Below are 15315 nucleotides of genomic sequence, written 5' to 3'. Positions count from 1 at the left end.
GTTTTCGGTAACCACTTTGGCGGTTCTTTTAAAAGGAGGCGAAAACGCGGGCAGCGCCGGCAACGCTCCTCCCGGTCCCGCGGCAGGAGCGGCGGCAGTTCTTCCCCTCTTCTAGGTGCCCTCCTGTCACCCAGGGCAGACGCCGGGCGGTGGACCGGTCCGCGCCACTTCAGGGGCACTCGCAACAACCGACGGCCGCGAGTTGCCCACGGGGCCCCTTTCTCAGGGCTGCCCCTCTGACCTGAAACTCGCTTCGACCATGTCCTCCTTGGAGCGGGAGAGGGTTGTGGCTGGCCCGGGTCCTGCAGCCCCTGCCTTCTCTACCTGGGTGAGGGGAACGGGGAAAGTGGTGCGACCAGGGCAGATGCTGTTCCTTCTCCCACCGGGTCCCCACCACGCCCTCTGCAGGCTCCTCCCACGCCGCGCAGCCCAGCGGCGTCTCCCGGCCCCGTGCACCTGAGCTCCGGGGAGGGCCGGGTGCGGGGCCACGCGCAAGATCGAGGATCCGGCAGGTCCGGCGTGGGCCCGGACAGGGCCGAGGCGCACCGGGTGAAGAGGTGACGAGCCGAGCGAGTTCCGCCTGCGGCTGAGTGGCAGCGTAGCAGGATGCCACGCGGGCGAGGTGGCTTCCGGGGCGGCCTGGAGGCCAGGGCAGTGCCCCGGGGGCTCGGCAGGTGGCGCCGGCGAGCCGGCCCTTCCCCGGCGCTGCGCGAGGAGATGAGCTCACGGCGGACCCCGCAGCGCCGGACGCTGGTTGCGCGCTCCCAGCGGCCGAGCGGCCCCGGGCACGCGCGCGCGCGCCGCCGGCCCGACAGGTGGGTCCCGGCGCCCACGCCGCCTCTCCCGCCCGCGGGATCCTGCGCCGTGGGCTACGCAGTCCGCCCTGTGCTGCTGGAAGGGGCGTTCTGGGCACGGGGGGAGCGGTCGAGGGCTGGAGACCCTAAAGGCGCCTCCTATGGCCAGAGGGGAGCCTCCGGCGGGAGCCACCTCTCGGGGGCGCATCATCCTGCCCCCCACTGTAAGAGGAAAGCTCCATAATGGAGCTTAGGAATTAGGAGTCTCGAGTGAGTAAGGCCGGGTTACAGCCACTCGGGAGCCGGTCCCACCAGTCTGTCCCGGGGAGAAGCTGGCCCGGGTCTAGGGGGCGGACAGGGCGCCTGCGTTCCTACCTACGCAGGCCGGCCCCATCCGGGGGATGCAGCGGCGGGTGTTTAGACCGAAGGACTAGGCAAAAGCCAGAAAGGGAGGGTTGGGGAGAGGGCCTTGGAGCCCTGCTGGGGACAGAGTCGCACCGCTTGGAGTTCCCAGCCTGGCCTTCACCCGGCATCTTGCTGGGCCAGCAGCGTCAGGCCGGTTTATTTAAGCAACCGTAACGTCCGCCCGCACACACCCTGCCCCAGTCCACTCCTCCCTCCCGCTGGGACTGGAGGGTGGGCGCTTTCCTGCTTCAGCTTCTCACTCTTGTGTAATCCCACAAGCAAGGGGTTTCTAAACTGAGCAGCAGGTGCCTGGCTGATGCCCAGTCCCCGCCAGAAGCCAAGCCTGGTGGGCCGTCAGCCAACCACCGCACGCCACGGACCGCCCTGGAGCCCCTGTCCGAGCGCCGTCAGCCCCGCCCAGGGTCTGCAGGACGGAACCCGCCCTGCGCTCCACACCTGAGGCCGCTCCCTTCGCCTCTTCTCTTCCCCAGGTGCTGTCCTTAGTCCCAGCCCAGTCAAGAGATACTGGGGCTGGCTAGTCATGGGGGAGCCCAGTAGAGAGGAGTATAAAATCCAGTCCTTTGATGCAGAGACCCAGCAGCTGCTGAAGACAGCACTCAAAGGTGAGCACGGGACCCCTTCCTGAGCTGGGGTCAGGAGCCACAGAGAAGGGCCCCTGTAGGCAGCACCAGAGGCTGAGCCTGGTGAATGCCTCCACCCCTCCCCTCATTCTCTGACGATAGGAATCGGCAACGTAATTCTTGAACTGGAGACAAGCTACATTGAGGCCATTATTTTGGAGTATGAATCAGTCACCTCTCAGACTGTAAAGACTTTTTAAAAAGTTTAACCATAGGGCTAGGCGCAGTGGCTCATGCCTGTAGTTCCAGCACTTTGGAAAGCCAAGGTGGGCAGATTCCTTGAGTCCAGGAGTTCAAGACCAGTCCGGGAAACATGGTGTAAACCCCATCTCTACAAAATAAAAAAAAATTGGGCCGGGCGCGGTGGCTCAAGCCTGTAATCCCAGCACTTTGGGAGGCCGAGATGGGCGGATCACGAGGTCAGGAGATCGAGACCATCCTGGCTAACACTGTGAAACCCCGTCTCTACCTAAAAAAAAAGATACAAAAAACTAGCCGGGCGAGGTGGCGGGCGCCTGTAGTCCCAGCTACTCGGGAGGCTGAGGCAGGAGAATGGCGTAAACCCGGGAGGCGGAGCTTGCAGTGAGCTGAGATCCGGCCACTGCGCTCCAGCCTGGGGGACAGAGCAAGACTCCGTCTCAAAAAAAAAAATAAAAAATAAAAAAAATAAAAAAAAATTGAAAAATTAGCCGGTCATGGTGGCACGCACCTGTAGTCCCAGCTACTTAAAATGCTGAGGTGGGAGGATTGATTGAGCCTGGGGGGGTGAGGGTGCCATGAGCCATGATCCTGCCACTACATTCCAGCCTGGCTAACAGAGCAAGACCCTGTCTCAAGAACAACAACAAAAGGTTTAATCATAAAAAAAAGAACACAGCTCCTGCCCTTGAAGCGCTTACATTTGAATTGCTCGTTTCTGTGCTGCCATAGCCCCGTCTCTTGAATGCACAGCTGCGTGCTTTAAGACAGGTGGAGAATATTCCGTCTGCCAGAGGAGCTATAGTAATTGCCCTCGCCTGATGCCTTCCCGCTGTAACACGCAGGACAGAAGTTTGTCTTCCACTAATAATTAGCAGCACCCATCATGTGCCAAGCTGAGCCTGCTGGGAGGCCCTGTGTCTTATAAAAACACTATTTCTGGCCGGGCGCGGTGGCTCAAGCCTGTAATCACAGCACTCTGGGAGGCTGAGACCGGCGGATCACGAGGTCAGGAGATCGAGACCATCCTGGCTAACACGGTAAAACCCCGTGTCTACTAAAAAAAAATACAAAAAAAACTAGCCGGGCGAGGTGGTGGGCGCCTGTAGTCCCAGCTACTCAGGAGGCTGAGGCAGGAGAATGGCATAAACCCAGAAGGCGGAACTTGCAGTGAGCCGAGATCCGGCCACTGCGCTCCAGCCTGGGCAACAGAGGGAGACTCCGTCTCAAAAAAAAAAAAAACAAACTTGTGAAACTGCTGTTGGAGGCATGTCCTGGTTAGTATTCCTTCCTCAACCTAGTGCCAGGAAAAGATGTGTTTCCTGAGAAACTACATTCTTACTTTGGTTCCTACCAGCCACATAACCCCTCCCCATTTTCTCTGACTGGGCAACAGTCAGCAGACAGACAGGCTAAAGCTGTTTGTTTGTATGGTTACTGTCCTCTGTATGGTTTCTTTTCTCTTTTTTTTTTTTTTTGAGACGGTTTCTCTCTTGTTGCCCAGGCTGGAGTGCAATGGCACAATCTCGGCTCACTGCAACCTTCGCCTCCTAGGTTCAAGCAATTTTCCTGCCTCAGCCTCCCAAGTAGCTGGGGTTACAGGTGCCCACCACCATGCCCAGCTAATTTTTTTGTATTTTTGTAGAGACGGGGTTTCACCATGTTGGCCAGGCTGGTCTTGACCTCCTGACCTCAGGTGATCCACCCACCTCGGCCTCCCAAACTGCTGGGATTACAGGCGTGAGCCACCACACCGGGCCCTTTGTATTATTTCTTTTTTCTTTTTCTTTTTCTTTTTTTTGAGACGGAGTCTTGCTTTGTCGCCCAGGCTGGAGTGCAATGGCATGATCTCGGCTCACTACAATCTCTGCCTCCCGAGTTCAAGCGATTCTCTTGCCCCAGCCTCCCAAATAGCTGGGATGACATGAGATGATGCACAAGCTGCCACACGTGGCTAATTTTTGTATTTTTAGTAGAGATGGGGTTTCACTATGTTAGCCAGGCTGGTCTCAAACTCCTGACCCCAGGTGATCCACCCACCTTGGTCTCCCAAAGTGTTGGGATTACAGGCGTGAGCCATTGAGCTCGGCCATGATTTCTTTTTTTTTTTTCTTTTTTTTTTTTTTTTGAGACGGAGTCTCGCTCTGTCGCCCAGGCTGGAGTGCAGTGGCCGGATCTCAGCTCACTGCAAGCTCCGCCTCCCGGGTTCACGCCATTCTCCTGCCTCAGCCTCCCGAGTAGCTGGGACTACAGGCGCCCGCCACCTCGCCCAGCTAGTTTTTTTGTATTTTTTAGTAGAGACGGGGTTTCACCATGTTAGCCAGGATGGTCTCGATCTCCTGCCCTCGTGATCCAGCCGTCTCGGCCTCCCAAAGTGCTGGGATTACAGGCGTGAACCACCGTGCCCGGCCTTTTTTTTTTTTTTAATTATACTTGAAGTTCAAGGGTACATGTGCATAACGTGCAGGTTTGTTACATATGTATACTTGTGCCATGTTGGTGTGCTGCACCCATCAACTCATCATTTACATCAGGTATAACTCCCAATGCAATCCCTCCCCCATCGGCCATGATTTCTTGTAAGTACCATGCGCTGATTGCACCACTGGAGTCACTGTCCTCTGTATGATTTCTGATCTCTTTCACTTCAAGCATATGAGAGTGCTCTGCTCTAAATATCTCAAGTTCTTAGAAGCAGGTGGAGGCAAATGTGATAAAGCAGCAGCTCTAGGCTCCCCTCATATCTCTACCCCTAGATCCGGGTGCTGTGGACTTGGAGAAAGTGGCCAATGTCATTGTGGACCATTCTCTGCAGGACTGTGTGTTCAGCAAGGAAGCAGGACGCATGTGCTACGCCATCATTCAGGTTGGGGGTCGGGAGAGTAAAGGAAGCTGCTTTGAGGAAAGTGCTTCAGGAGTGGGCAGAGGCCTGGCCTGCAGGACAGAGATGCACAGGGTCTAGCTCAAAGACATAAAGAGGCATAGGATGGGTGGGGTTGCAGGGGCACCGCCCCCCACCCTTCACCTTCCTCTCCCTGGCTCACAGGCAGAGAGTAAACAAGCAGGCCAGAGTGTCTTCCGGCGTGGACTCCTCAACCGGCTGCAGCAGGAGTACCAGGCTCGGGAGCAGCTGCGAGCACGCTCCCTGCAGGGCTGGGTCTGCTATGTCACCTTTATCTGCAACATCTTTGACTACCTGAGGGTGAGGCCCCGGCAGCCACCCTGGGAGGCGACATGGCCTGTCACCCGAGGCCCAGGTTGGACTGTTTCCCTCGGCCACTAAGCCTGGTGCTCTGACCCCTCCTCTCCCTCACAGGTGAACAACATGCCCATGATGGCCCTGGTGAACCCTGTCTATGACTGCCTCTTCCGGCTGGCCCAGCCAGACAGTTTGAGCAAGGAGGAGGAGGTGGGTGGCCCCAGCCCCGGTACAAGCACAGAAGGCTGCGGGATGGACAGTCTGGCTCAGCCGAGTGTCAGCTCACTGCTGATGGAGGCCTTTTAGGACGGTGTCACTTCTGGGGCAGGAGTGTGGGGGTGTTTAAGGCCTGTCAGAATCACAGGACAAGCTGCCAGGTCTGGAATTTATCCAATACAGACAGCAGCCAAAACCTACTGGCTCAGCAGCTTCCTTCTCAGTCAGAAAGCCAACCTCTGATGGCAGCTGTGCGAGCCATGGCTAGCTGTGGGTACAGATGGCCCCAAAGCCAAACCAGGGTCAGGCAGTGTGAGGGAGGCAGGAGAGCGGGATGAAGGAGTGGTTTGGAGACAGGCTTGAGTGGAGCCTGGCCAGACGAGGGACCTCAGGAAGTCCCGGAACTCATTTCTTTCTGTGTAAGATGTGGAAGTCTGCTAGGAGCCACTGAAAATGCTTGAGTAAGAGAATGATACCATCAGCACAGCACAGCTGGCTCCTGCAAAACTCTACTAACACTGCAGAGCTGTAAAACCAGTCAAATTCAGACCATTAGTGATAGCTCTGCTTCAATGGTGAAGAAGTACCCACTGGATGGTGAGGAGGGAGCAAGGGAATGAGTGTAAAGGCAAGGCACAGCACCTGGCACTTGGCAAATGCTGTGTGACAGGCTGACCCTGCCCCAGTTCACTCGTGTTACCCCCCGCCCCCCGCCGTCCCCTGCAGGTGGACTGTTTGGTGCTACAGCTGCACCGGGTTGGGGAGCAGCTGGAGAAAATGAATGGGCAGCGCATGGATGAGCTCTTTGTGCTGATCCGGGATGGCTTCCTGCTCCCAACTGGCCTCAGCTCCCTGGCCCAGCTGTTGCTGCTGGAGATCATTGAGTTCCGGGCGGCCGGCTGGAAGACGACGCCAGCTGCTCACAAGTATTATTACAGCGAAGTCTCCGACTAGGCCTCCAGATCAGGGCTTCCTTGCCAGCACTGGCCTTTCTTCTACACACCTCTGAAACTGGCAGTGGAGTCTCTGCCTCACCCAAAGACTTTTCCCTTCCAGACTTTGAGTGTCTTCCCTTCTAGACTTTCCCATCTCCTGGTGAGATGTTTCCCACTTATGCCATGGTCCTGCCCTGAGCCCCTTTCCCCACCACCTTCCCACCAGGGCCAGGCAGAGAAGAGCAACTCCTAAGAGCCACTGCACTGTGTAACCATTAGTGCAACTACTACCTTGGTGCCTCAGTTTACCCATCTGTAAAATGGGTAAGCATAGCCATTGGGATGCTTTGGGATGTCAACGGGCGGAGGCAGAGCACAAGTCATACCAGAAACTGCTTTTTATACATTTTGTACAAGGACAACTCTGGAAGCAAGCCTATTTCCTCCAGCCAGTTTCAATGAATGCTGCACCACATGCTACACCAGTTCAGCGTGAGAAGTTTCTAATAAATCTTTTCTAATACTAAAACTGCTTCCTTTTATATCCAACGGTCCACCCCAAGCTAAGGGAAGAGAAGACGGCCCTGAGTTTCCTGGAGGAAATTCCCAAGTCAATGTGCTCCCTCTTTATAAGGAAATGGGGGCAGAGAGAGCAAGTTCCAGCCTCAAAGAGAGAAGGATTCGTGGATAGTGAACATGCTGCTCCCTCTTTCTCATGAGGCCTGCCCACCCTTACAAAGGAACCACATCCCTAACCCACAGGGAGCTTTCAGCCTGGCAGTGGCTCACACTGTTTGCTGCGGCAGAGGGCCCTGGGCTCCTCCTGGAGACTCTACCACCAGCGGTAGTGGGCCAGGGCACGGTTGGCCTCTGCCATCTTGTGCATTTCATGCTTCCTCTTGATCACAGGGCCCCGGTTATGGAAAGCCTCCAGCAGCTCGTGTGACAGCTTCTCCGGCATCAGTGTCCGCCGGTGCTTGTTCTCCCGACACTCCGTGATCATCCACTTCATGGCTAGGAAGCGGCGGCGCTGGTCGGGTAGGGGTACAGGGACCTGGGGAGACAGGACATAGGCAAGTTGGTCCAAGAGTCTGCCAGGGTTTGGGGCCTCCTGCCTAATTCTAAGGAGTAGCCACACGTTCCCTCTGGACCAGCCCTGGTCAGGCCTGGTGAGAAGGGCCTGTCTTGTCTTCTTTGAGCTTCCCTCACCTTCAGGTGACCCCAGTGCAGCAGACATAAGAGGCGTTCATTCAGCAAACACTCATTAAGCACTGGCCTCTCCAGGCACAGTGGCTCACACCTGTAATCCCAGCACTTTGGGAGGCCGAGGCAGGAGGATTGCTTGAGCCCAGGAGTTCAAGACCAGGCTGGTCTAACAAGACCTTGTCTCCATATATCGAAAAGAAAAATAAGGCCAGGCGCGGTGGTGCACGCCTGTAATTCCAGCACTTTGGGAGGCCGAGGCAGGCGGATTACCTGAGGTCAGAAGTTCGAGACCAGTCTGGCCAACGTGGTGAAACCTCGTCTCTACTAAAAATGCAAAAGTTAGCTGGGCGCAGTGGCAGGCGCCTGTAATCCCAGCTACTTGGGAGGCTGAGGTAGAATTGCTTGAACCCAGGAGACAGAGGTTGCAGTGAGCCAAGATTGCACCACTGCACTCCAGCCTGGGTAACAGAGCAAGACTTCGTCTCAAAGAAAAAAAAAAAAAGCATTGGCCATTTTCCCTCCTAAATGGTAGTCCTACCAAGTTGTTATAAGAACCAAACAGGAAAAGCCCTATTAGCTGGGGTGACTTATCTGCCTCAGACCATAGGTACCTAAAAACAAGACCCCTTCAGTCTTCAGACACAGCAAAACCCTCTACTAAAATACAAACATACTCTACTAAAAGTACAAAAAAATTAGCTTGGCATGGTGGCGGCCACCTGTAATCCCAGCTACTCGGGGTCGGTGGTGGAGGGTGGGGTGCAGGGTCTGAGACAGGAGAATCTCCTGAACCTGGCATGCGGAGGCTGCAGTGAGCCAAGAGCCGAGATTACGCCACTGCACTCCAGTCTGGGCAAGAGTGAAACTCCATCTCAAAAAAAAAAAAAGAAAGTTAAAAGAAAAACAAAAAAAAAGACCCCCTGTCCAAAAATAATTTGCTAGGCCTTCACTATGTGTCAGTACCATGCCAGACACGAGAGTGCAGACAATAATGAAGAAGTCCCTACCCCATGGAGTTGATACTGAAAAAGGAGAACACAAGAAAACTCAGGACAATACAATATAATTAAATGCTATGAAAGAGGTACCTAGTAATGCTCAGCAAACACGGATGAAGCATCAGTTATGGGTCAAGCACTATGGCAAACACTGGCATACGAAGATAGGATATGAATAGTCCCTCACCATGAGAATTTTACAGGTTAGGACACACAGGATGCTTGACAGAAGAAGGTAAAGGGAGGTGGGCTCCCAGATGTTATTTAGGTACTTTTTGCTCTCTTCCATCTTCTGCCTATAATTTTTCTGCTATAGGACTCAGATGAGTGGACCATGACAGTCTCAATCTTTTCTTTTTTTTTTTTGAGACGGAGTATTGCTCTGTCACCAGGCTGCAGTGCAATGGCGTGATCTCGGCTCACCGCAACCTCCACCTCCTGGGTTCAAGCGATTCTCTAGCTTCAGCCTCCCAAGTAGCTGGGATTACAGACATGCGCCACCACACCTGGCTAATTTTGTATTTTTAGTAGAAACAGGGTTTCTCCATGTTGGTCTCCAACTCCCAACCTCAGGTAATCCACCGGCCTTGACCTCCCAAAGTGCTGGGATTATAGCTATGAGTCACCATGCCCAGCTGCTTTTTTTTTTTTTTTTTTCTGAGACAAGCTTTAGGGCGCAATCACAACTCACTGCAGCCTTAACCTACTGGACTCAAGTGATCCTCCTACCTCAGCCTCCTGAGTAGTTGGGAGCACAGGTGCACACCACCACAGCTGGCTAATTTTTTTTTTTTTTTGTAGAGCTGGGGTCTCCCTATGTTGCCCTGCTGGTCTCTAACTCCTGAGCTCAAGCTATCCTGCATTAGGCTCCCAAAGTGCTGAGATTACAGGTGCAATCCCACTGCACCAGCTAGAAAGCTATCTTGACCCAACTCCCAAGTACCACCTATCTTGTTTCACATGTAAGGGATCCTGCTTTCTTGCCCTGGCCATTCATTCACCTGGTAGAAACGGCCTCCCTTGAGGATGGGTACCAGCCCAATCACAGGCTCACAGTTTTTCAGTGCTTGGTGGAAGATGGTGTAGGGGTTGCGTTCGATGGTTGCCTGTTCCTCTGCAGAAGCGGAATGGTACTTCTCAAACTGCTTCCTTTTCACAGCTTCCAGAGTCTGCAAAAGAATACAGTGGAAGAGGCTGCCCCAGGCTCCCTAAAGGGTTTACCCAGCCAAGCTAGTACCTTGCCCTTTACTCCCATCCTCCGGTTCTGCTATGGCAATGCAGCTCCTCTCACAGCACATCCAAAACAAAGTTTTTAAGTGCCTCCCCCTTTGCTAGACTAGGACAAAAAGAGTGGACTGAGATTTGTGGCGTGGAGGGGGTGGTGAGTGAGGTGGGGAATGGCAGTTGTTTTATTTTACCTTTTTTTGTAATTGTGTGTTTATTTCCGAAACACCAAGGAATGGCAGTTGTTGACTCCTACAGGGCTTCATTAAAGCCCATACACATGCAGAGAAATTAATCTTTTTTTTTTTTTTTTTTTGGAGACGGAGTCTCGCTCTGTCACCCAGGCTGGAGTGCAGTGGCCGGATCTCAGCTCACTGCAAGCTCCGCCTCCCGGGTTCATGCCATTCTCCAGCCTCAGCCTCCCGAGTAGCTGGGACTACAGGCGCCCGCCGCCTCGCCCGGCTAGTTTTTTGTATTTCTTAATAGAGACGGGGTTTCACCATGTTAGCCAGGATGGTCTCGATCTCCTGACCTCGTGATCCGCCCGTCTCGGCCTCCCAAAGTGCTGGGATTACAGGCTTGAGCCACCGCGCCCGGCCGAGAAATTAATCTTAATAATAGGTATATGAATCCATTTCCTCTTAAGCTACACTGAAAGTACCAAGTACAAGGCTACGGGGTGGGGGGCAAAAGAAAGATGACTGAGGAGGGAGGTGCTGTTTACCTGAGTCACGAGGGATCTGGCCAGTACTTTGTTTCCTCCTTTCATCATCATGTTGGTGAATTTACTTCAAAGAGAAAAGCAACATGTTTAGCTCTTCAAGGCTGTATCACGGAATCCTCACAAGAGACCCTCCCTGGGATAGTCCCAGTCCATGTAACAAATGTTTGTTTCCATCTAACCTGATGACTGGGTCTTCAAACACAGAACTTGTTTTCCCTGCTGGAGCAGCTTTGATGAGCTGAGTCTTCTTGAGCTCCCGATCATACTTCTCCTCCTCAGTTAGCTCCTCCACAGGCTTACGATAATATTCCTTGTCAATCAAGGGATCCTTGAATTCAGGACTATAGCGGCTCCACCTCACCTGAGTTAACCTAGGAGGGGGAAGAGGAGGAGACAGGCAAAAGCTGACTCCACAAGCGAGTAGGTTTGACTTAACAATAGGCATGGCTGCCAACGTGCCGACTAAGGAGAGCGGCGCGGAGACTGCGAGCTAAAGCTGAGCCACAACAATTCAGGCCCTTGTCCCAAGAAGTAGGACATCCCTCAAGCAGGCGGGTCAAGTCTCCTCCTGGTCAAGTGCTAACGGTAAGGATGGGCTTGGCGCCTACACATCCTTCCCAATTCACAGGCGATCCCAGCTCTGAGCTCTTTAGCTGAACCGCACTTTCAGCTCCGCGTTAGACCCTAGATCAGCCAGACCCCTTAGGCGAGAGGTAGTCACTAAACCTTCAGATTGGTCCAGGGTCACGCAGCTAACTTAGAAGCTTGAATCCAGATACTCCGGCCCCCAGGGCAATGCTCTCTCCAGGGCCCCACGAGGCCTGCCTGTGGCCCCCTTCCTTCCTCGCAGGTCCCTTCGTGTAGAACCAAGCGGCGCCCCCCGCTGCCCACCGCCCTCTCACCCTGGAAGCTGCAAGACAGCCCGCCGCACGCCCAACGCCAGGCCCGACCATCCTCGGGCAACCTTCACTGCGGGGGCAGCCATCTTGGCTGGTCACGAGGACCCCACAAGGACTGCCCTCGGCGCGCCTGAGCGAATGACGCGAAACGGGTGACAAAGACTCCTCAGGGGCCTAAATCTGCGTTTCTCTCCACTGATCTGGACGTTAGAGTTTCTCACTCTGGGGACCAAAGGGAAGAGCCAAAAGGAAACACTTGCCCTCCCAATATCTGTCGCACTCTGGCGCGGCCCTAAGTGACGGCACTCACTCCTCTCAGGCCCCCATGAAGGCCCCGCCCCGCCTCAGCTCGTGCAGACTCTCGCGAGTTTTGAGGCCGCGGGGCCGGCCCGGGCGGCTGCAATATGGCGGAGGCGGAAGGGGAGAGCCTGGAGTCCTGGCTGAGTGAGTAGCCGCGGCCGGTTCTGGCTGCCCTCGAGCCTCTGGGCTGCCCCTCTCTTTACCCCCACGTCCCCTCCTCGGGCTCCACGGCTTCACCTCTTAGGAGCCCACGCCCGGGCTCGCCCTCGCCGCGAGCAGCATGCTATCACGCCCCTTCCCTATCAGGGCGCCGGGGCCCCATCCCGGCCCCCGCTTCCCTAGCTGCGACTCGTCCTCTTGCTCTGGCGCGCGGCGGCGTGAACTCGGGGTCCCGTCGGGCACCGCAGGCTCGGGGGAAGGCGACAGCCACGATCTTAGGGCTGACATGCTTCGGCGCTTTGGGGAGATTGTGGTGGGGTCGCCGCCCGGCGGTGACTCCAGGAACCTAGCGCCCCCTGACTAAGGGAAAAGCTTCGGATTGGGGCTGAATCTCCGGTAGTGGTGGGTGCTGCCGACTGCGTTCAGTCGCCTAGCAGCTTCAGAATTGCGACCATGTGTTGAAGAAGTGACGGCTTCGCTCAGGCAGAATGCTTGAAGTGAGAATAATATTCCAAAGAGAGCGACGATCGAGAGCAGAGAGCTCTACCTTTTTCTTGCAGTGACCACAGAAGCATGGTGAAATCGGTATCGAGGACTCCCCCACCCCGCACACATACATATACCCCTTTGAACATCCTAACGAGTCAGTGTTGATAGCCTATTCTAAGGCCGAGGAGCACAGTCTGAAGCTGTAGTTATAGAGGCGTATTGCTGTCATTGCACTGTGAATTACAGTGCTACGAAGGAAATGTGTGTTAATCTGGTTAGCAGGTAGTACTCGGCCTGAGGGTTAATAAGTGAACTTTTCTATAGGCTAGACCTGGAAGCCTCCTTGAAGTGGAGAGAAAAATTGGACTGGTAATGGGATAGGCGAGATACCTAGTACTGCCTCGTTCTGAGGTCTTTTATTTAGTACTTCCAGGATCTTGGAGGTGATAGCTATTTCCTTAAATTGTCTGATTTTTCCTAGTAAGAAACCCCCTTCAGGAGGTTGAGCTTCAGTTTAAAGGGGAGCATATCCCAAAAGAGAAAAAAAGTAAGATTACGTTTGTCAAATCTACAGTTGCAGGCAGGTCATAAGGCTTCTTTATATATGGAACTGTTCTCCAAGGAGCTCAAAGTACTTTACAGATATTCATTAAATTCGTTTATCAAGTATCCTAGCAAAGCAGGTACTACTGCCATAATTTCACAAAAAGAGGACATCCTGACTCCAATCAAACCACTTGCCTAGAAATGCCTAACTTGCTATAACCACAGTGGAATTAGTTTGCTTTGAAGATATTAATATGGGTATTGAATAATTTAAATGACCTAAGCTGAGTTTAATAGGCTACATTTTGTTTTTGTTACTTGGTTTTGAGACAGAGTCTCGCACTGTTGTCTAGGCTGGAGTGCAGGGGCGTGATCATAGCTCACTGTAGCCTTGAACCCCTGTGCTCAAATAAGTCTCCTGCCTCAGCCTCCCAAGTAGCTGGGGCTGTAGGCACACGCCACCACGCTTGGCTAATTCTTTTGATTTTTAGTAGAGATGAGGTCTTGCTATGTTGCCCAGGCTGGTCTCAAACTCCTGAGTTCAAGTGATCCTCCCACCTTTCCCTTCCAAAGTTCTGGGATTACACACGTGAGCCACGTGAGCCACTGCACCCAGCCTAGAGTCACATTATGAAGTGAGAGGGACACTTGGTCGGGGGGGGGGGGGGGGAGTCACATGCTATCTGTAGAGACACAAGCTTCACGGTTGTTAGGACTTAATGATGTGAACTGTACCAGTTGAGCAAACCAGCATTTGGGATTCAGCATCATCTCACTCAGGGTCCTTGTCACCCCACGTTTGCCTGAATGGTTGCAGAAGCCTCTGCTTGGCCCAGAGACTCAGGTCTCTCCCGTCCTCACCTCTCCTCAGTCCATTCTGCTCCCAGAAGCGTGCTTGTGTTGAATCAAGTCATTCCACTGTTGCTTGTAATCTGGCCTTGGTTGTTCCAGGCCTGTTTCTCTGTGGCTTCCACGTTTTTCTCCTCTGCTCAGTCTGATGTTCTTTTTTTTTTTTTTTTTTTTTTTTTTTTTTTTTTTGAGGCGGAGTCTCGCTCTGTCGCCCAGGCTGGAGTGCAGTGGCGCGATCTCGGCTCACTGCAAGCTCCGCCTCCCGGGTTCCCGCCATTCTCCTGCCTCAGCCTCCTGAGTAGCTGGGACTACAGGCGCCGCCACCACGCCCGGCTAATTTTTTTGTATTTTTAGTGGAGACGGGGTTTCATTGTGTTAGCCAGGATGGTCTCGATCTCCTGACCTCGTGATCCGCCCGTCTCGGCCTCCCAAAGTGCTGGGATTACAGGCTTGAGCCACCGCGCCCGGCCAGTCTGATGTTCTTAGCTTACCAATACACGTTGCTCTCCTTACATGGAAGCCCTGCTCCCCTTTCCTCAACTAAATGCTTGAAAAACCATCTCAGATTCTCTTTTCTCACAAACCATCTCTTGATGACTTCAGTCTTCTCTCAAGTCCCACCGCGATCAGTCAAGCGTTGTTTAATGAGTACCTGCTATGTGGGGTGTTATAGGAGTTGGGAAGTTTAAGACGATTTTGCGGCCAGGCACGGTGGCTCATGCCTGTAATCCTAGCACTTTGGGAGGCCGAGGCGGGCGGATCACGAGGTCAGGAGATCGAGACCATCCTGGCTAACACGGTGAAACCCCGTCTCTATTAAATGTACAAAAAATTAGCCGGATGTGGTGGCGGGCGCCTGTAGTCCCAGCTACTGGGGAGGCTGAGGCAGAATAATGGCATGAACCCGGGAGGTGGAGCTTGCAGTGAGCCAAGATCACGCCACTGCACTCCAGCCTGGGTTACAGAGCGAGATTCCGTCTCAAAGAAAAAAAAAAAGAAGATTTTGCCTGTGGTTGGATGGAGGTTGATGCTGGAGTGGATAAAGAACTCTTAGAAGATAAAGATACAAGGCAGTGCTAAAACGCAGGCATTCTCTTTAGGGAACTGGGGATGGGGGAACAGATGATTCAGTGAGGATACTGCATTTGAGCTAGCCATTGAAGAATGGGAAAATTTGGCGCAAAAAACAAAAAACAAACAAACAAAAACACTAGATGGTGATGTAGAGAGAGCAAACCTGTTTGGGGCACACAGTAACAGAGGGGTTTGGAAATGAGGGAAGATAAGGCTGGGAAGTGAAGACCAAATTCTACCAAGTCTCCAATTTCCAGCCCAAGAAGTTTATTTTATTTATTTATTTATTTATTTGAGACAGAGTCGCTCTGTCACCCAGGCTGGAGTGCAGTGGCACAGTCTCAGTTCACTGTAACTTCTGTTGCTTGGGTTCAAGCGATCCTCCAGCCTCAGCCTCCCAAGTAGTGGGACTTGGGAGGTGCCAAGTGGGACTACTGGTATGTGCCGCTACAACTGGCT

The 15315-nt window shown here is 53.6% G+C and overlaps 3 protein-coding genes across 11 annotated transcripts in view; 2 read left to right on the top strand and 1 right to left on the bottom strand.

Annotated features, from left to right (window-relative positions):
* The first annotated feature begins 702 nt into the window (after positions 1-702).
* Positions 703-6917, top strand: LOC105469155 (MIF4G domain containing). 5 transcript variants are annotated; one of them, XM_071083575.1, is made up of 7 exons: positions 822-1064; positions 1691-1822; positions 2771-2890; positions 4795-4904; positions 5085-5240; positions 5355-5447; positions 6180-6917. In XM_071083575.1, the coding sequence occupies exons 2-7, from the start codon at positions 1741-1743 to the stop codon at positions 6405-6407; spliced, it is 789 nt and encodes a 262-aa protein (XP_070939676.1). In that variant the 5' UTR covers positions 822-1064; positions 1691-1740; the 3' UTR covers positions 6408-6917. The 5 variants fall into 5 exon arrangements, with proteins under 5 accessions (XP_070939675.1, XP_011718109.1, XP_011718108.1 ...); XM_011719807.3 differs by lacking the exons at positions 822-1064; positions 2771-2890 and adding an exon at positions 706-815; XM_011719806.3 differs by lacking the exon at positions 2771-2890 and having other exon boundaries at positions 725-1064.
* LOC105469156 (mitochondrial ribosomal protein S7) lies at positions 6769-11646 on the bottom strand. Its single transcript, XM_011719808.3, has 5 exons — positions 11443-11646; positions 10720-10911; positions 10541-10604; positions 9594-9761; positions 6769-7442 (listed from the first exon to the last, which is right to left on the bottom strand). The coding sequence occupies exons 1-5, from the start codon at positions 11523-11525 to the stop codon at positions 7221-7223; spliced, it is 729 nt and encodes a 242-aa protein (XP_011718110.1). The 5' UTR covers positions 11526-11646; the 3' UTR covers positions 6769-7220.
* Positions 10941-15315, top strand: part of LOC105469157 (golgi associated, gamma adaptin ear containing, ARF binding protein 3) — a 26581-nt gene continuing 22206 nt past the window's right edge. For 4 of the 5 annotated variants that reach the window (XR_979838.3, XM_071083566.1, XM_071083565.1 and 1 more), the window contains exon 1: positions 11726-11883. Coding sequence is in view for 3 of the 5 variants with exons in the window: in XM_071083566.1 (XP_070939667.1) it covers positions 11844-11883 (40 nt within the window). In the remaining 2 variants the exon portion in view is untranslated. Of the gene's footprint in view, positions 11126-11725; positions 11884-15315 lie in introns of those variants that run through there. The other variant, XM_011719810.3, reaches the window with a different exon arrangement.

Source organism: Macaca nemestrina, chromosome 17 (assembly GCF_043159975.1).
Source record: "Macaca nemestrina isolate mMacNem1 chromosome 17, mMacNem.hap1, whole genome shotgun sequence".
NCBI lineage: Eukaryota > Metazoa > Chordata > Mammalia > Primates > Cercopithecidae > Macaca > Macaca nemestrina.
Note: the sequence above shows the minus strand (reverse complement) of the source record. Positions and strands in the feature narration are given on the sequence as shown.